This window comes from Ornithodoros turicata, chromosome 9 (assembly GCF_037126465.1).
Source record: "Ornithodoros turicata isolate Travis chromosome 9, ASM3712646v1, whole genome shotgun sequence".
Taxonomy (NCBI): Eukaryota; Metazoa; Arthropoda; class Arachnida; order Ixodida; family Argasidae; genus Ornithodoros; species Ornithodoros turicata.
In genome coordinates this window covers 43,678,340-43,697,920 of record NC_088209.1, presented here as the reverse complement: position 1 = coordinate 43,697,920, position 19,581 = coordinate 43,678,340, and the positions used below count along the sequence as shown (strand labels likewise).

The following is a 19,581-nucleotide window of genomic DNA, read 5'->3' as shown; positions in this document are numbered from 1 at the left end:
TCTTGCCGCGGGCCATGGTTTCGCGGTTCCACGTGTCATCATCATTGACGTGTCTCGTGCAAGTCTCGCTCGTTCTCATGTGGCTTCTATTCTGCGCTCGCAAGATGTCAACCGCTAATCTCCAGTTCAGGGTCGCGGATCGAGGATACCTTCGCAGACTTGGGCAAAGACTCACTCAGTCACCTATCCCCAAAGTGATTCTCGGGTTCGGAGCCATCTGCTCACTTTTTGTCGTTGCCTCTCTGCCGAAAATCACTCGGCCCAGACAACAAGCCCGTATGCTTCAGCAAGCTGCGGCTCCACCGTGTGTCATGGTCTACCTGTTGGACAAAATGCCACGTCGCATGCTGCTCAGCCATTACGACAGCTTGCCGTTCTACGGCGTTCGCAAGCGGTTCACGTTCTTCCCGCGCTATCACAGGAAAACCAAGCAGCCAAACACGATGTCATTCGATCTGACTAACGTCTCATCTCTCAAGTCATTTGTCACGACGGCTCATAAGTTCCTTGAGCCAGAGTTTGACTTTCTCAAGTTCCCTACAAATAAGTATATGCCGGCAAATGCTACCGATTTTCGCGTTTCCCGAACTCACGTCGCAGCGACTCTGCGAGAATGGAAGCCTGCTGACATCACTCCGAGAACAGAATACCTGATTAAGTCTTCGGAAGCAGTCCAAGTGCGACCATTACCTTCGCCACAACTGGAAAGCGCTCTTAGGTTGTTATTCGAAGATGGCACCAAAGCGACACAATGTACACAGACATCCAACACGTCCGGTGCGGGTGAGACGAGGATTGCAAGTTCATAGGACTCTGTTTTGTTAGTGAGACTACGTTGAAAGGCAGAAACCAAGCGTTAAAATAAATATTACGTGTAGTAGTGCTTTCACTTATTACCGATAGGGTGTTTTTACATGGAGCCCCGAGGCTTGGGCTTCCGTAGGGGCCCCGACGGTTGCTAGCAGCAGGAGACTCGAAGGGGGGACCTGTGCAGGACTGGACTCTTCCCATAATACCTCTCACCGACACTGCACCCATAAGACTAAAGATTCTGGAGGTAGCAGTTCTCCTCAGGCATTGCCTAAGCGCGAGCAGAAATCTGTTGCTATAGTCACCTGACTACTCAAGCGTCACATGCATACTTGGTCACACCTGCCCTCCGCGTCCTCCTATTGGCCCGTATCCAGGAGGCGAAGCCTCGCTCACTCTTGGTCAGCAAACGCTAGGATAGTCGGTCACACGATGCCTAACGAATGCTACACTGGCTGATTTAACATTTTATAGCAAACACATTGTACATAATTGAGAATCACAATATAGCATGGGCCAGGCCTTCCCTCGCATATCCACCTGGACTATAGTCCACCGCAACAAAACTTGCACTTGTTTCTGCAGTTTTTGACCGATGTTTCAACCTACTGCATTCAGTAGATGGCTATCGTCCGAGAGATAAAGTTCCTTACAAATCTCATTGCGTAGTACATTGGATACTTTTCTGACCTTGTGGGGGTCCTTGTCTGGAAAAAAGGGCAGAGACAGTATTAAGTTCAGTGCAAGTGCCCCCAATACATTTTTCACTTTTGGCAGCGGTGGATTGTTCAACAAATAAGATGCAGTCTCGTTCGAGAACGATAACGGGTCTTTGATCAGCTTTAGAAACTCCTTCTGAGAACCTGTTAGTGAACGATCGCTGCAAGTAGCTCCATAGTCTGCAGGAGACACACGAGACCATTCAACTGCTTGCTATGCCACACTCATCAGGTTACGGGGACGGTCGCATCCATTCCAGTCGATTACCAAACTATGGCTCATTTTATTCCTCGTTGACCACAGTGTCAAAAATCCCACGCGGAATAGTGGCACAGCATAACTGGCACGTTTCTCCTCTGAGTGAGGCCCTCCCACTCCTCCTGTACATAAACGTTAAAGTATGGCACTCAGTGAAAAAGGAAGAGAGAGGCGGGATTTGAACCAGGCATCTCTCGGCTACCGGGATTGACGTCACGCTGATCTCGTCGTCGCTGGTGCCTCCACAGATGCAAAAGCTTCGTTGATTTTTAAAATTCGTTTTTTAAAATCTGATGCACTTTTTGGATGAAAAAAATTAGCCACGTCAGCCAGTGTCAAACGCAGTGGTATCTGTTTCATATCTGGGTTTCTGGATGCGACTGTCCCTTTAAGTGATGCCCCATGGCTGGTTTCTGAGGGAGTTAAAATTAAAGAGTTTCAGTTGAGGATATAGCCATTCTAGATCTATATTTAGCAGAATGCACCATAATCATTATAAGATAATATTTGTAGTTCATAATCAAATATACCAGGGTAATATATCCCAAACCTGGAGGACTTTTCCAGTGTGTTCTGCAAGCTGTCTGGATTTATCAGATAGCATTTTGCGGGTGTTAGCCCTAGCTAGGCACTCCAAGCGTCTTGGTAGGAAATGTAAAAGAGGAAAAATGGCCAGCACTGTTCACGACAGAGAGCTGCTCACCTTCGTAAGTGATCAGTTTGAAAAGCTCGCCGCATTTACAGTCGGTACTGAGGAGCTTCTCGAGTGTGTGTTTGAAAATCCCCATCTGCTCTGTCATTTCCTCCTCTGTAAGAATATTCTGTTCCTTCATGTCGAACAGTGTGAGTAGGGGCGTCGCCCCTTCAGCCACGCAGTAAAACTGCACAATGAAAAGAAATGGGTGTAAGTAAGTCAAGTCGGCTTTGCTAAGCAGGGTGGAACATTGTGCAGTATACTGCCTAAAAGTCACATAGTTAGGGTCTGACATTTTCGCCTCATTAACCTAAATAAACCTGATTCGGACCGACTGTTCCCTCCCGAATCAGTTTCAGACCAATTCGGGTTAAACCCAATTTCTTTCCGAATGCCAATCACGTATTATTGTATCGCGTACCATGTGCGCATGTCTGATGAAAACATTCCAGTCGAGCCTGCGCTTTTCCTCATTAAAACTAGTCCCAGAACCACAGACGCCATTGTAGTAGGATGTGGAGAGGGAGAAACCTCTTCTTCTTCTCATGAGTGCCTTCGAAATGCACCGTGTTCTCACTCTAATGCTCGTGGAGGCTCATGTTCCTGAAAGTGCCTCCTTATTTTGCTTTCAAACAAAAAATTGAATCTTGCTTCTCGATTTTCACGCATTTTATTGGCCGTCGGGAGACTTCTGATCGCTTTGCGCGAACGCTTTCACAGCAATCATTCTACCAAGGTCTCATTTACGTGTACTTCAATGGGTGAGATGACTGGAACCAGCAATTTGATTATAATATCGAACATATTGTAATAGAAGATCGTAATAAATAGGGTCGACTGTATCTTTTTTAGTTCATAGTGGCAGTTTAACAGACCCAGGGTAAGCAACACATTTCACTCGCACGCACATTTCATGTTAATAAAATCTGTTATACAAACCAGATCGTCATCTCCATTGGTAATGATATACACGGTGTTTGAATATTTCCTGTGCTTAGTGCCGGCTCTGGACACACGGAGCTCTTTCATGGCATTGGCTACTTCAATGCCATCGTCATCGTCGTTCCCTAAAACTGGCCCGATGGAACAGGATTCTGGCATCAGGATGAATAACTTCTTCACAGCCACATTTACTTTGTTGTCCTTTTCATACTCCTTGATTCTATCTAAAAGAGCTACAGGACAACATCCTCGTAAACCACATGGATTAGGAATGTCATTTCTCTTTCTGTAGTGCGCCAATGGTGGTGCAATGGGATGAAAATATATAAGTAGGTAAAAATTTGTGCCAAAAAGGATAACAACAACAACATTGTAAAACACTATCATGCAGCACAGAACTAGAACCACATGCTTCTGGGTTAAACTTGGTAAAACCAGTCTTGATCCCCTAATTTGCATTGTCACTTTGGGTGGAAGTGGAAGTTCCTGAAGTGAAGATTCACCTGATCATTCAAGTGAACACCTTGAGTATTTCATCTCTCCATCTTGTGTTTGTCTGAATGTATGTGTTCTTTTTTGTCCTTTCAACAGACTTTGTCAATCTTAATCCACAAACTGATCACTCTGGTATACTTATTTATTTATGATCGGTATCCTATAGCTGCATAAAGTGGCATAGGGTACGGGAGAGGAGGAATACATAGGAAGATACAAAGCTGTTACACTTCAGGAACTCAGAAAAGAAAGAAGAAAATCTAAGAAAAAGGGCACAAACGAATAATGACCACTCAGAAAGAAAATCATACAGAGCATTTGAAAATGTATCTCTAGGACAAGAGAGGACAAGGCCATGTGGAAGACTATTCCATCGAAGTATTGCGTTAACAAAATACTAACATTTAAAAAAAGTATTCATGGTAGTATTCATCGTGGTCTCGAGACATGAAGTCGCAACTTATTTCCACAGGCAGTTTTGCCAACAAACTTTCATTGAAATATCTTTTTTAAGATGGAAAGTTCTGGGAGAATGCCTTTGATCTTCCCCTGATAACATTACACTGAAATATTCAACTCACAAGAGTGGTCATGTACCGAAGACGTCTGCGGAGCGTTCTCAAGCAGCTTGAGGTAGCCGGAGTAATAAGCTACTGCCAGGTCACTCCCAACATTAGCCGTCGTCCTTAATCTTGCCTCTTCACCTGGAACGTACTACAGAACAGCAGTGTGTATGTAAATTTCAGACTCCAAGGCGTCCATGTGTTTTATGTTACACAACATTCCGCCCAACAACAGGCCTGCTTTACCGTGCTTGGTCGAGCAGATTAACAGACAATAGCAGTGATGACCAGTAGTTAACTACATGTAGCTAAACTACCTGATTGTAGTTAAAAAGTAAAGGTTTTCCCAGCGATTTTAATCCAAGTGCCAGCTAAATTAATCCATGCCCCATAAAGTTTGCATGGCACATGGATTAATTTTGATGGCGCTTGGATTAAAATCGACGGGAAAACCTGTAGTTTGTAAAAAATCGCAAAAACAGGAAAAATGTGTATACCAGGGTTTTGTATTCAGTGTTTTTCTCTTCTTACCGTACTGAGGCACGCTGCATGAAGCAAGCATGAAGGCACTGTGAATCCCATTTCCTTCAGGATTTCCTCACGCAGTATCTCAGATACTTTTGCCACTTTCTCGTTGCCTCTATCTGAAAAATAGACAAGGAAAACACAAGGAAACAACAACAAACAAGGCTCCGCATACTTCTAGATTGGATTTGAAACAAAACAAACACACGTCCTCAATAAACATTAACCGTGAGAGCTTGCACTGCAATGCAATAATTTCTTCACCAGCAAATGAGAAAGGGTCTGCAAGGTCAAACAAAGGTGACTGACCTTCATAAATAATCAGTCGGAATAGTCCAACGCAACTGTCCTCACTATCTAATAGCCGTTCCAGTTTCCGACAGAAAATATGCATCTGCTCGACCATTTCGCTTTCGGTAAGAACGTTGCGTTCTTTCATGTCGTACAACGTCAGCAGCGGAGTGGGTCCCTCCGCAACACAGTATAGCTGTGGGCAGAAAGACACGCTCATGTTTACAATGAATGTCATGCAGATATTTTGATTTGCAGTATTAAAGGAGCAATGAGGTGACATTTAAATGGGTTTCAAAACCCTGTTCAAAAATATTTTGGGGGCTCCTTTCAGTAGTCACATTTGCAAAATTAAAACAGAGAACTTACACAATGAGTTATTCAAAATTTAACACACAAAACAAGCACCCAAAGTGCTTGTTTTGTGTTGCGTCCTAAGTGAATACCTTTGAGTTCTGACTGTGTTTAGTTAATGGTCTTGAAATGATAAATCCATACCGGATCGTCCCCATTCTTTATTAGGTACACGGTGTTCTTAAATGTGCGGTGCCTGGTGCCAGCTCTCGGGGCCCGCACCTCTTCCATGGAATTGGCCACCTCGATTCCGTCGTCTTTGCCATCACCCAATTCCGGAGCGACGCAACATGACGTCGGCATTAGGACAAAGACTTTCTTCACTGGAATCCGTATTCCGTTGTACTCCTCATAAGCCTTGATTCGCTGCAGAAGTGCTGTGGGAGGAAATACAGAGGAAGTCACCACCTCCCAAGATTTCCAGCTCGGCAAGGGAGGGGGGGGAGGCGCCCATATATGCAGCTTTTCTTGCTATATGGGGTGGCATTAGGAGGGGGAGGGTTGCAAGGAATACCCCTGGACGTCGGAACTGTCATGCACGAAACGGTTATACAGGCAACTTCTCTTCGAATAAAACCAGCCCGCTCGATTTCTCTGTTTTTGTCTCCAACCAGAAAAGAAAATGTTCGGCGACACTCACACAAAGCAACTGTTCTGTAGTACGTAAAAAATGCCGTGTACGCCAGTCCAACTCCAGGGTCGGACCTGCTGCTCATGGATGTATCGGCCAAGCTCCTCGCGTTTCCTTTCACTTGATTCTCAAAGTTCGTACACAACTTCACAGAAGAAAAATGTTGACAGACCACTTGAGTAACTGTGTAACCGAAGCATCGAACTCTTCGAACAGCTGCACCGCTGCACCACGGATGCACGCTTCGACGTCTGCCTTCAACTCCAAAACTTGTTCCGTAGTCTCCTTTCTAGCACGTCAAACTGTCAAGCAGCATTGGTAAGCGATTAAAGAATTTACCAAGAACCTTTTGCAGTATTATGTGAACTGAATATCTGCTATTTCCAGATATTATCGCATCTTTTGAGTTTTTGAGTAGAGTCCGTGGGTGGGATCCGCTTGGCTTGGCCGCTGGCTTGATCGTTGTCCCCATTTTCTAGCTGGGATTTGGATTGTTTTGTCGGTTTCGGTTTCTGGTTCTTGTCGGGGACCCTGTGACATGTGTCTTCCTGCCTGTTTCTAGCCTTCGTTTGAGTCTTTCTTTCAAACTAGTAGTTGTGTCTATGTCAATAGAGAGTTTTAGTGCATCGTACGCTATCGCCTGTGCGTACGTAAGGGGTAGCGTTGGTGGTCCTGCGCACGCGCAAAACATAAAGAGAGCATCGCGCAGTGCGCAGAACCACCACGCTATTCCTTACGTACGCTAACGCGATAGCGTACGATGCAAAACTCTTGAACCGGAAATGAACCCATAAGGGTCGAACCCGAACCTGAACCGAACCAGTAACATTTTCGGTTCGACTCTCCGCTCAGAACATTTTCTTTCCATCAAGAAAGTATGCGTATAAAAGTGTCACGAAGATAGCGATTTTGTGAAATATATATTTTGGTGTCGTTGGATTGTGCTTGTGCGTACAGCCCTCTGCACTCTTTTCCCTTTCTTTTTTTTATGTGTATTGTACATCAGCATAGAGAGTTGTGCTTGAGAACATTGTTGTAGGGGCAGTTGATTGGTGTATATTGGAAGGGAAAAACAAAAACACACAAGACACACGAGCGTGTCCGCTGTTGTCGTGTGCATTTTTTGCACACGACAACATGTTTTGCTTTTTCTTTTTCCAATGCATACATGTACTCGTATGTATGTCGTCAAGCTCGTTTTCCTTTGGTCCCAATGTATTCGCTGTCCTGCCACTCTTTTTTTTTTTTTTTTGTTTCCTGGCCGGCGTCTACGTGGGAGCAACCCCCCCCCCCCCCCCCGAGCCCGCCTAAAGGGGTGCAAAAAAGACAACTTTAAGGGAGCAAGAATACGGGGGGGGGGGGGCACATTTCCCACTTGTCCCCCCGTAGGCGAAACGTAGACGCCGGTACTCGATAACACGATATATAACGAGCAAATGGAACGGCAAATTTATCTACTCAACGCGACGTTATCTGGTCCGTCGACCGAACCAACAAAACTGGACTTCGTGAAGATTCCCAGACCACTCTGACACCCTATCGCCCAAAATGGAATTTGAGCAATATTAGGCTAGCACGTGGCTGTCACATTCCACTTCCGCTATCGTGCCGTGCAGTAAACAACACCACCACTCGCTATCTGCTTGCCGTGATGCTTGCGCTACAAAGTGTAGTGCGGTTAGATTTCGCCATGAATTTCGTCATTATAAGAATTAATGTACATAATTTAACAAACAGGTTTATAAACAACAGTTTTGTTCGCTACTTTTGCTACTGAAGAGCATATTATGATTACACTAAAAAACTGCGAAAGTCTTGTATCCATCCGCGAACTACTCTCGGTTCGAGCTAGTGCATAGGCGTGGCAATAAGGTATGAGGGTATGAGGTACACGCTCCAGTGGTACCGTTATCAGCGGAAAACGTGTTTTGAGTTCGTTTTCTTTCCGTCACACGTTTGCTAGCGCGTTGCCCGGTAGTTTTAAAATGTCTGCCATTCGACGTTAAGCAGACGCTAAATTACTGTTTGCGTTAGCGTCGCTCCGAGCGACACACGTTGACAAGCGGCTTCGTGAAAACCACGCTTGTTATATTGACAGTGACAAGGCAACATGAAAGTTGACTGTGCGCCAAAGATTTTGTTCTGTGTCGTCTGTTTACTGTACATGCTAGCGCTCGTCGACTGCACCAGCACTGAAAACGAGCTGCCTGCTGTGCTCGTAGCAATTCTTGCACGCAACAAAGCCCACGTATTACCGTACTTTTTTGGTTACTTGGAGCAACAGCAGTATCCTAAGTCAAGAATTAGCGTGTGGTAAGTTTGTGCGTATGGTGAATCTCGAAATGAACATGACATTTCATTCGGGATGTGTTGTCACAGAAGATATGCGTCTCACGCTTTTGCTCGCATGCCACGGTATTTTTCAGGATACATACGGACCATAACGTCGATAAAACAGCGGAAATAATCGAAGTATGGCGAAGTATCTCATTAAAGACATATCATCAGATTAACGTAACATCTGAAGGAGGAGGTTACTACTTCGACGAAAACGGGAAGCAGCATTGGACAGCAGAGCGCTACAAGCATGTGATTCGTCTTCGAGAAGAGGCTTTAAACTTGGCACGGTCGATGTCAGCAGACTATTTGTTGGTAAGATGTCATGATTTCTTAGTTTTCTGGGTCTGCTTCCTTTTGTTAGCAGCACTAACTAAGTGTATTACACTAACTTGTCGTATGATTGTTTAGATGATTGTTACCTGTTTCAGTTTCTGGACTGTGATGCTCTGCTTGTGAATCCTGTGACATTGACTGAACTTATAAAGGAGAATAAGTGAGTCCTTTCGGAAGTGAGAAAGGCTACCATATCTTCTCTATTACTTTTTTTGTGTATACTAATGTTCTGTGTGTACTATACTTATCAATACGTAATATTGATACGTAGAATAGTTATGCATGTTATGTAATAGTTTACCTCCTAATCTGCATCACTGCAAATTGCCAAGAATGGAACTTGTCCTTGCTTCAGAGTCACACATACAGCTTGCAAGTAATTGCATCACCAGACCTCCTCCAAAGATAAACAGATCTGCTATGTCTTAATAAAATGAAAACAGGAATTTTATACGAATTTTACAGAATGGAGTCCCCAGAAAAAAAAAGAAGAAAGGAAAAACAAAAAAATTGGTCATCATCACTGGATCACAGTGATAACCAATCCCTGAATTCAGTACCAGCCAATCATTTTCTTTTCAGTTTCTGCTTCCAGTTTCAGGAATGTGGAACCTCTTTCTGTTTTTATTACCATTATATGCTCCAATTTTGGCAGTATACCATTCCTGTTACTGTTACTGTTGCCTGGAAAAACATAAAGCCTGGAAGCACGAATATTTGCGGTAAACTTTAATGCGCAGCTTTATGTCGTAAGGCATCCGTGATCATGAGTGACACTATGATCTACAATTCTCATTCAGTCTCGACGTAGAACCCTGTACTATTTCATTATAATTGAGTAAGTTCAGGGATTGTATAGTCTAATCATATTTCGAGCCAGAGGTTTTTGGGAAATATTTTTTTCCCAATTTGGGGCGTAAAAATTGGGGAAAATCAACATGTGCTCTAAATTCACGCGAATTCGGGTGGAAAAGCTTCCAGTATGCTAAATTTGGGAAGAAATTGGCGCTCGTACTCAAACTAACTGAACTGGTTTGGTACAGACGGTGAGGTAATTATGTTTGCTGCCAAACATGCTAGTGCGCATTCGTACAGACATTTCAGTGAGGGCAATTTACCGGGTAAAAATCGGCTTTCACCCTAAAGAGGCAACCTCCAGTTCGGGGAAGAAACGGGTTAAACCCTAGAACTTCAGGCTTTAATTATATCACATTGTCAGTGTGATGAACACGCAGTGTGCTAATTTTCAAATTTTATTTTAGAACCATCGTAGCACCCATGTTGGACTCACGTAGTGCCTACTCCAACTTTTGGTGCGGAATGAATGAAAAGGTGAGTCTGACTCCTCTTTCACTTGGACAGATTGTCACTGAGAAATGGAACCTCACAACTGCTCGCTAGCTGATGCCACGTCACACAGATCTGATTATGTCACGCCAGATTTGGCGTCATGCCAGGGTGCCAGTGCTAAGTGACATTTCATTGCTCCTTTAAAACGGTAACAAAAATATGCTTCCTAAACTTTCTAGGGCTACTACATACGGACTGACGATTACATGCCGATCCTGGAGCGTGAGCAAAATGGAATCTTCCCAGTGCCAATGGTACACTCTGCAGTCCTCATAAACATGAACCACGCCAGCTCTAAGGAACTGACTTACGTACCGGACAAGATGCCGGATTACACCGGTCCGGAAGATGACATCATTGCTTTTGCACATTCTGCAAAATATGCAGGTAGGTGCTATGTAATAGATGCAAATGGGGAAGTTGGTAAACGACATCGATCAAGGGAAAGGTAACAGAATCTTGATCGTTTTCTGTTACCGCTACCACCATGGTAGTTTCTGTCACGTTTCGGATTTTGGAAACCCCTCCCCCCTGTTGTTTTCCTCCTCCTTTTTTTTCGGAATTGCTCCGAGCCCATGGCAAAACTTAATGCTTTTGCATATATATTCTTCAGTCTCTCTGAGGACTTTAGGGATATGTGCATACAACAGACAACATTTATTCGAAAATTCGTGGCTTCTTTGAACGGCTAATATATGAACATGGCTTTCACGAATGTTACTCACGTTGACAACTTGCAACTCATCATAAACGTATGAGAACTATGCTTCTTCTATTTACTATGTGCAATTTACTTATATGCTTCAGTGTGATAGTTCGTTTTAGCTTTACTTTATCAGTTAGTTTTAATTGGCTTCATTCAGCTTTATTTCACAAATTTATCTAAATGATACAGGTAAAAAATCGTAATAATTCGGGTCCTGCGGTACCCGAATTATTACCGTCAATTGTTTTTGTTTCATGTATTCAGAGTGTTTCTGTTGCTGTTTCTGTTACCGTTACCTGCTATATATTTCCGGTGCAATAGCCTTTCCATTTCCGTTACCTTTCCCTGAGTATTTTTATCACTTTTTTGCTGAGCTCTTAAAAAGTTTTTTTAAATAAAGCATTTATAATTTTATTTGATTATACGAGGTGTCTCGGCAAACATGCTCCGAGATTTTTAAAAGGAGGTTAGAGTGCTCTACGTGAATGAAACCAACTGAACGTTGGTACTTTTCTCTGCAGGCATTGAGATGTTTGTAACAAACAAAGAACTCTTTGGCTACATCCTTGCTTCTACAGAATCTCCGGATGATGAAATTCAGGAGTTATTGAACCTGAAGCTTGAAGTGACTGGTATGTTGTGTATTATGAGTTCTGTTTTCTATTTTTTGAGGCACATGTATAGCAATCATCAGTACACCATAAACAACACTCTTGATTGTTGAGCAAATTTTTTTTATTATTGATCTCCAAAAACCGCAACTAGCTCTGCACTCTTGCTTGTTGTAATGACCAATGAATAATTTGCAGATTTGGATAATGCTGATGCCGATGCGGATCCAAGAAAAAAAATTATCAAACAGGATCCGACAGAGGTCGGCACTTGTGATGGCCGGTCACTCATGCTCACTCACTCTGTGCTCAGCTCTCTTTTTGCTCACTCATGCTCAGCTCATTCACCACATTGAGCATGAGTGAGCATGAATGAGCATGCTCACGAGTGAGTTTTGCCGACGTATGGGATCCAAGCTCAGTGCTCTCGCAACTGTGACACACAATTGTACTGGCATCAAAGTTCAGTTACATTGGCTATTGTTACCTGCAGTATGGGACGAGTTGCAATGTAATGTGTCAAATAATTTTCATGTTTCTATACATCGGCATGCACAAAACATGCATGCTGGGTTGCAGATTCTTCTTTCTTTTTTTTTCTTTCTTTTTTTTTTTTTTTTTGTAGGCCAGCCTGGATTTATGCAGAGCACTTACAAGCACAACTAACCACAACCTAACTTTCCTAGTGTTCGACCCATCCTCCTATTGCAGTGATGGGCGTTCCAAAATTATCACTAATATATATATCATATTACTGTCTATGCTAAGTTTGAAGTGCAAGCTTTGGGGATGGGAACTTGCGAAAACTGTCTCACAGCGTTTGTCCCCCATCTCCACCTCCTTGAGATGTAAAATGAATTGAATTGAATTGAAAGTTGCGGTCCAAGTGGTCTCTGTGAAAACAAGAATATGGATCATCTGTCACTCAAAATATGCTGCTCTCTTTGCAGTGAACGATCAGAGGTTATATGCATCACCCCATCTGGAATCATTTCTAGGGCTTCCTCAAAAAGACAAAATGGGCTTCGACCAGGTATATTACAGTTAATTGTACAGCGCCGGACAAAAGTTTACGGAACACGCGTGTTCCTTTGTCAGAGTGAAGTGCCAGCAGTGAATGGGACCGAACTGACTTACACATGTGTGCCTAGGTAATCCAGCCACATGTTTGCAAGTCCGTACGTTCCCATTCGCTGCTACCGTGTCACTCTCACATAGGTGAGGCCGACAACTGCGAGCCCTTTCACCATCACCACCACCACCAAAGTGCCGGAGCGTGTTCCGTAAACTTTGGTACAGCGCGGTACAGTCAAACCCCCGCATAACGATATTCTCTATAACGATATATCCCGCACAACGATGGTTTCCATTTTTACCGTCAAAGTTTGCATTGCTTCTATGGAAAAAGGACCCGCGCATAACGATGAAATCCTCCACGCCCAGTACTTGTATAGCGATACCAGCCGCGCTGCCGCACGTGCATCTCATCGTCATTTTCCGTCGTGCTACACACCTCCGCGAGCGCGCCGAAGAGAGCACATTGCGGGGAGGAGAACTCCGCGTGCTTTCCGTGACTCACAAGGCTGTTGACCCTAATGACTCACAAGTCAAGGTCGCTCCCGGTTCCGACCATCGCGCCTTTGCCCTAATTCCCGTTTTGCATTTCTCCTGCTTGCATTCTTGGGCCAGTTTGTTTTGTGGGAATCTCTTCGTGCTTGATAGGCATCCACTTCGGCAGCTTGTGAGCATCGTTCCCTACAGACGGTCATGGCGTCTGTGCCGAGGAAGCGCAAGGCAATATCTTTGGAAGCGAAACTCGCCATCATCGATGACCATCGACAGGGAACGAAGGTGACGTTCCTGGCACAGAAGCACAGACTTTCGCAGTCAACGATATCAACAATCCTGAAGAATGAAGAGAAATTGCGGAAAGAAGCAGCCGGCAGCGGAGCGAGTGCGAAGCGAAAAAGGATTCGGGATCGCGCGTACGAGGATATCGAGGAAGCAGTCTACAAATGGTTTCTCGACGCCCGAAGTCGGAAAATCCCGATCAGTGGGCCGGTCCTGGCCGCAAAAGCAAAACACTTCGCTTACCTCCTCGATGAAGATTTCAAGCCCTGCGGAGGATGGCTGCAACGATTCAAGGACCGCTATGGCATCACGTACCGACGGATTGTCGGCGAAAGTGCATCAATGGACCGTGCAGGCAGGGAGGCATGGCTGGATGAGCATCTTGAAGACATCTTTCAAAGGTACACCGAATGCAACATTTATAACGGCGACGAGACGGGGTTGTTTTACCAACTGCTGCCTTCAGCAACGCACGCTCTCAAAGGAGAAGACTGTGCGGGGGGGAAACACAGCAAGGTGCGCCTTACTGTCTTCCTGTGTTCGAATATGGATGGTAGCGATCGGAGGAAACCCTTTGTGATAGGGAAATCGAAAAAGCCACGCGGTTTTTCCAACCCCGCATCTGTTCCGGTCCGCTACCGTCACAATCAAAAGGCCTGGATGACTCGTGCATTGTTTCAAGAGTGGCTTGAAGAATTCGACAGGGACATGTTAAAGCAACAAAGGAAGGTTTTATTGTTGCTAGACAACTGCACTGCACATCAAGTTAATGTGACCTTATCGTCAGTGGAAGTGCTCTTTCTTCCGCCGAACACGACCTCTGGACTACAGCCCATGGATATGGGCGTAATCGCCAACGTGAAAGCGTTCTACAGGCGCCGCGTTGTCGACCGCATGATTTTCAACATAGACAGAAGCAAGGCGCAAGGAACGGACGATGTTCCTGACCTTAAGGTGACGCCATTAATGGCTGTGCAGTTTGTAAATGCGGCGTGGTACGAGGTGCGCCGGTCGACAATCCGAAACTGTTTCCTCAAAGGGGGCTTTGTTCCCCCTGTACCTGCGGATGACGATCTCTGCGACGACGGCACATTGCTCGAAGATGAAGTTACTGACGGGATTCGAAGCCTATGGCAACAAGCAACGGACTCAAACCTCGTGGACCGCGACGTGTCTTTGGAAGACTACATCAACAGTGACGACCATGTGCTGGCCACAGAAGAGTTTACCGACGAAGCCATCGTTAATGAGGTTCGCGAATTGCGTGATGGGAATGTGAACGACGCTTCATCAGACGAAGACGACGACGCATCACCCCCTGTTTCGTGCGCCGCTGCTCTGCGCGCTCTCGACGCGCTGAAGGACTTCGTTGTGGATCGCGGCCTACCCGTTGAGTACGCGGCAATCCTCGACGCCCTTGAGCGCGAGGTTGTAGTGCGCACGAACAATCAGAAGCAAGCGAAAATAACAAGCTATTTTCAATAAATGCTGGTTTCCAAAGTGAACTCTGGTACAGTCTGCCTTATCTCAGCGGATAGACAATGCGGCGCGGCTATTTTTAGCCCAGCCCGCGGTTAGCGATATAATCCGTATAACGATCAAATTTACGATAACCGTCAATATCGCTGTACGGGGGTTTGACTGTACATAGATTTCCCCCCAGGAACGATTTTTGTGTAGGTTCGCAGATGTGACATTTGCAGGCAAGAGGTGTGTAGCAGTTCTGTGACTGTCACTATGGGACACACGTGGGAGGATACAAGAAATTCTAATCGGAATTTTATGCTAAATTTCCTCAGTTACGGAGCAGTTGTCCATAGCGAATCATTTCTGAACGTACGTTTGCAAAAATGTCTGGAGCCCCGTGGCCATTTTTTTATTGCTACCAACGGCCAGCTGGAGCACCTTTGTTGCTGCTAAATGCGGAAGTTTTTTTATAAGTTATCGCGCTTTTATCGGGGGTTGCGAGTTCATGCAAGGAAGGCTTTTACCGTTGGGCATTCGTCCCCTATGAAATTTACTGGCCTTTGCTATAGTTCATCGCGTCTAAATGTTCTACAAATTTTGACGACTATTCTCTGGGACTCCCTGCGAGTTGGCATAGTGTTATACATGTGTGGCAGTCCGTGGACAACCACAAAGACGCCCCTACGGCTCACCAAGGTACCTACGGCTCATAATGCCCTTCCCCGCATCACCTAGCTCGGAGGAAAATAAACTTACCACACGTCTCTTGTTTGCCAACACTGGTTGAGCTCACATCCGTCCTGTGTTTTCTACTTCCGTTTTGCTCCCGTCAGTGATAACCCGTTTGGCGCGAACCTCACAGCGAAGCATGCGATGACTAAACGTTCCTACTTGGGGAAAACAGTTCTGCAAAAACGCCCAATTGTTTTTCCGCCGTTACTCCGCTAACTGTGTTATGATACTGTGAAAACAGCACAAAGTACCACGAGATGCTTAACTTCACTTTACTTCTATGTCGTGCGAGTTAATAAAGGTTTTGTCTTCGCGTATCTCCGTCAGCCCAGACTATCGGGCACTCGCCGCAGGAAATTGCAGAATCTCTGATTCCCTGTTGGGCTCTTAGTAATACCTTGACGCTTGAACTTAAAATGTGCGTTCTGTCGTGAGAAGTTCTTTTTTCAGGAACCCCATGTAACATGCAGGTGTACATGATCAACCTAGAAAGACGTCCTGAGCGCAGGGTCAGAATGGAGTACTGCTTCGATGAATTGGGCATCAGCTTCAAGGCAACAGCCGCGGTCGATGGAAGGTGAGCTCTAACCTTTTCTGGTAGTGTTTGTTGCACCAAAATCTTGCTCAAACAGCTTCATTGAATACAGTAGAAAATTTTGTCTCTGAGCTGTGTTGTGGAGCTGATGAAGTTTATTAAACACTACAAAAATACTTAGATGGTATCATGTTGTTCGGTATCAGTTTTTTTTATTTTGTTTTGTCTTCCCTTTAGTCGTAAACTATGGTTTTTTGAGTGTGCTAGCTTTTAAAGCAATCACCAGGGTGTAGCCCAGGTCCTTGTGATTGACTGAACCACATAATTTTTTGGAAGAACCACATTGTTCTTCCTCATCATTATCATAATTATTAAATCATCATAATAATCATTGAAATAAAGTTGTTGCTTTGTTTATCCATGTTCATCTTCGGGGGGCTTTACATTTTCTGAAACATTCAACTTTCTGAATCTACCGCAGATAAATGTATGCGCAACAAGGTATTCTTGCAAGAGTGAACGCTCAGTTGTCGCTGCCATTTTGACGAGCCTTCCAAAGTGCATAATTACGAGAAGTGCCACCTACTGAAGGAAAAACAAAACACATTTATTGTTTAAACCCTGAAAGGCAGATGGAAACACTTACCTACGCGCTACGGTGCGCGGCAGTGAACTGAATCGGGAAATTTTCATGTTGCACATTCATTAGCAAAGGATGGAAGGGTTGAAGGTGGTTTCATTCTGTATTTGTTTTTGCTTTGTATTGGAAGTGAAATTTGCTTTGTATTTTTCTGCTGGTGTCCATTTCAGTAGGATGTGTACAGTTGATGGCAAGGGGTGTATTGCAGCAGTCACAGTTTTTAGTCATTCCAGAGATGTTAGGGGTGCATAGGACATGTTGAAATCGATTTGTGATTCAGGCTGGAAAGCAAGCTCATTGTTCTGCATTTTTGTATGATTTCTAAGACCCCTGGTTTTCTGCTGCGGCACATTCAAACTTCTGAGCACCGACTCGTAAATTCCGCGATTTTCCGCAGCAAGGAGTCAACGGCTGCTTGGAACGGGAAACACTTTATTTTCTTGGTTAATGTGGGGACAAAAATAGTTTATAAAATCACAGATTGAAAGCACTCTTGTGGCTCAGCATTACATACATGATATCTTGATTTCTCGTCTGACAAAGACAAAAGTCTGTCACCTGCAATCATTTTATACCTGCTGAAAGATCTTTCAGCATCTGCAGAGTTTATAGGAACTTTATAGGAAGGAGTTTATAATACATGCCCTGGGGACATGTTTTGTTTAGGACACCCTGTTTTGTTCCTGGGCTGTAGGCATTATTTAAGAGCCTCAACTTTTTAAAGGCAACCTCCCAGACATCAAAACAAAATCCCCCCGCGCCACTGCTAAACTGCACACGGGAGGGACACTGCCCCTTCCTCAGGTGAAGTATGCACAATAAACTTGGGCTAACATTATCTTAAGCTGATGATGATGATAATTCGTGTTTTATTTGTCACAGCGGTAACTATGACCATAATGCGCCAAGACTGTGATATAAAGCATTAATGATTTTACGAGAATATGATCCAGTGATTGATTGAAAAGGATGTAAGGATTCGGTTGAAACTAACGCATTACTAATCAAAGGACATAAAAGAAAGCTGTAAAGCTACAATGCATTTAAAAGACCAATAGTTTGGACAAAGTTAAAAACCCGTTCAAAATGGTACAAAGGCTTCATCCCCCATTAAAAGGGAGGGAAGGAGAGGTAAATGGTACGTGTAAAACTCACGAAAAAGACCGTGCCGGTGAGTTTTATACGATGGGCACGTAATGGAGAAGTGGAGGACGGAGAGCGAGGTATCCTCCCTACGGAGGAGGTGATCCTGCGTCAAATGGGTGTGCCCAATCCTCGGCCTGGCGGAAACAGCTTCATGCAGGCGATTGTTAAAAACGTGTTGAGTTCGCTATGGTGGCTTTAAACATATTAAGTTTGTTCTCATGTTGTGTATCCCAGTACTTGCTATTTATGCTTCTCAGGGGTGCTGGCCGGAGGTCATGGGAGGGTGCATCAAAACGATCTGGTTTATCTTAAGCTAAACTACAATCTGTCTGTATTGGTCCTGAGGCATGGGCAATTTTGTAACGCGGGCGTCAATTTTGTAAAGCAGGCTTCACCTGACGCTTCCCTGCGTGAGATGAAGCCTGCTTTACAAAATTGAAGCCCGCTTTAGTGGGCCTCAAAAGTGGGCTGTGATAATGGGACTATGGTCTTATGATTCTTGATTTCTGCATAGATTATCACCCTTGTTCGGGGGGTTCGACGCGGCAAATTAAAATTAGTCAGTGGCGCTGGCAAAACAATCTTGAAATCCTTGTTCTCGCACACATTTTCTTTGGTAGTTTTTCAGTTGATGAGAAAGTGCCTACCCACAGGGCTGGTGTAGCAAAGTTTGCACTGTGCCATTTCGGGCCCAAGCTGCCACGTATCCAACAGTCGGTATATAGGTAGTTTCCTCAGCGGGTTCTGCATGGTGTTTCAAGTGGTATAGCGCCAAGGAAGGCTACAAAACATGTGGGAAATCCATAGAAAAAAAATGGTGCAGCTTGCCAAGTGCGAACAGCTCGAGACGGTGTATTTGAAAGTACCGCCGTCTGCTAAACTACCGCGCTGACGTTGCTGCTCACTTGTGTCACCTGGCCCAGAGAAACGAGTTTATAGGAACAACACTGTCGACATTGCCAGTGATCCTGCCAAACTGCTTGAAGGAGTACCAAAAATGATCAGAGCTGATGAGGGAAATTTTACAATGCCATCATAATAAGGGTTAAATGATCGACATAATCATCTGACGTGCCATCGTTTTTAGTAGCACCACCATCAGCACCATCTGCATTATAATAGCAGTTGTGATAACAATCGCAGAACAGAAATTAACAGCAAGTGCCTCACTCTCAGTGCATCTCTTTTCTTGGGTATATCCGCATTGGATAAGGAATGACCTTCAATGCACTGTGTGTTTCCTGCCCTAACGAATTTCAAGGCCGGGGTTGTGGAAATCCAGTGATCAGGTCCAAGTAAATTGAAGCCCCGGGTCGACCCTTATGCCTCATTTGGAACAGAGACTGTTCTCCTACCTGGTAGAATAGTCTTTGTTGCAAATATTTTGAGCCCCAACTTGAATCTTCTGCCGAAACTTGTGGTGTGTTTCGATAAATGTGGCTCGTTACTTCATGTAAAATAAGTTCCTGCCACTGTCTGGCTTTTTAGACCAAAGAGTCGAACCGAATAACTTATTTTCCGGCTGAACCGGAACGGAACCGATATTGTCATCTTGGAGCTGAACCGGAACTGAACCGTTTCAAGAAA

At 44.5% G+C, this 19,581-nt stretch overlaps 2 protein-coding genes across 4 annotated transcripts in view; one reads left to right on the top strand and one right to left on the bottom strand.

Moving 5' to 3' along the window:
* Positions 1-1,265: 1,265 nt before the first annotated feature.
* LOC135368028 (stimulator of interferon genes protein-like) lies at positions 1,266-6,500 on the bottom strand. 2 transcript variants are annotated; one of them, XM_064601106.1, is made up of 8 exons: positions 6,293-6,500; positions 5,797-6,029; positions 5,317-5,494; positions 5,014-5,126; positions 4,501-4,633; positions 3,422-3,657; positions 2,492-2,669; positions 1,266-1,517 (listed from the first exon to the last, which is right to left on the bottom strand). In XM_064601106.1, the coding sequence occupies exons 1-8, from the start codon at positions 6,366-6,368 to the stop codon at positions 1,411-1,413; spliced, it is 1,254 nt and encodes a 417-aa protein (XP_064457176.1). In that variant the 5' UTR covers positions 6,369-6,500; the 3' UTR covers positions 1,266-1,410. The 2 variants fall into 2 exon arrangements, with proteins under 2 accessions (XP_064457176.1, XP_064457177.1); XM_064601107.1 differs by lacking the exon at positions 1,266-1,517 and adding an exon at positions 2,347-2,429.
* A 1,651-nt stretch (positions 6,501-8,151) lies between these two features.
* LOC135369048 (procollagen galactosyltransferase 1-like) overlaps positions 8,152-19,581 on the top strand; it is a 106,533-nt gene continuing 95,103 nt past the window's right edge. For both annotated transcript variants that reach the window (XM_064602670.1, XM_064602669.1), the window contains exons 1-8: positions 8,152-8,596; positions 8,710-8,935; positions 9,052-9,116; positions 10,219-10,288; positions 10,486-10,693; positions 11,534-11,644; positions 12,574-12,656; positions 16,144-16,250. In XM_064602670.1, the coding sequence (XP_064458740.1) occupies positions 8,394-8,596; positions 8,710-8,935; positions 9,052-9,116; positions 10,219-10,288; positions 10,486-10,693; positions 11,534-11,644; positions 12,574-12,656; positions 16,144-16,250 (1,073 nt within the window). In that variant the 5' untranslated portion in view covers positions 8,152-8,393. The remainder of the gene's footprint in view (positions 8,597-8,709; positions 8,936-9,051; positions 9,117-10,218; positions 10,289-10,485; positions 10,694-11,533; positions 11,645-12,573; positions 12,657-16,143; positions 16,251-19,581) is intronic.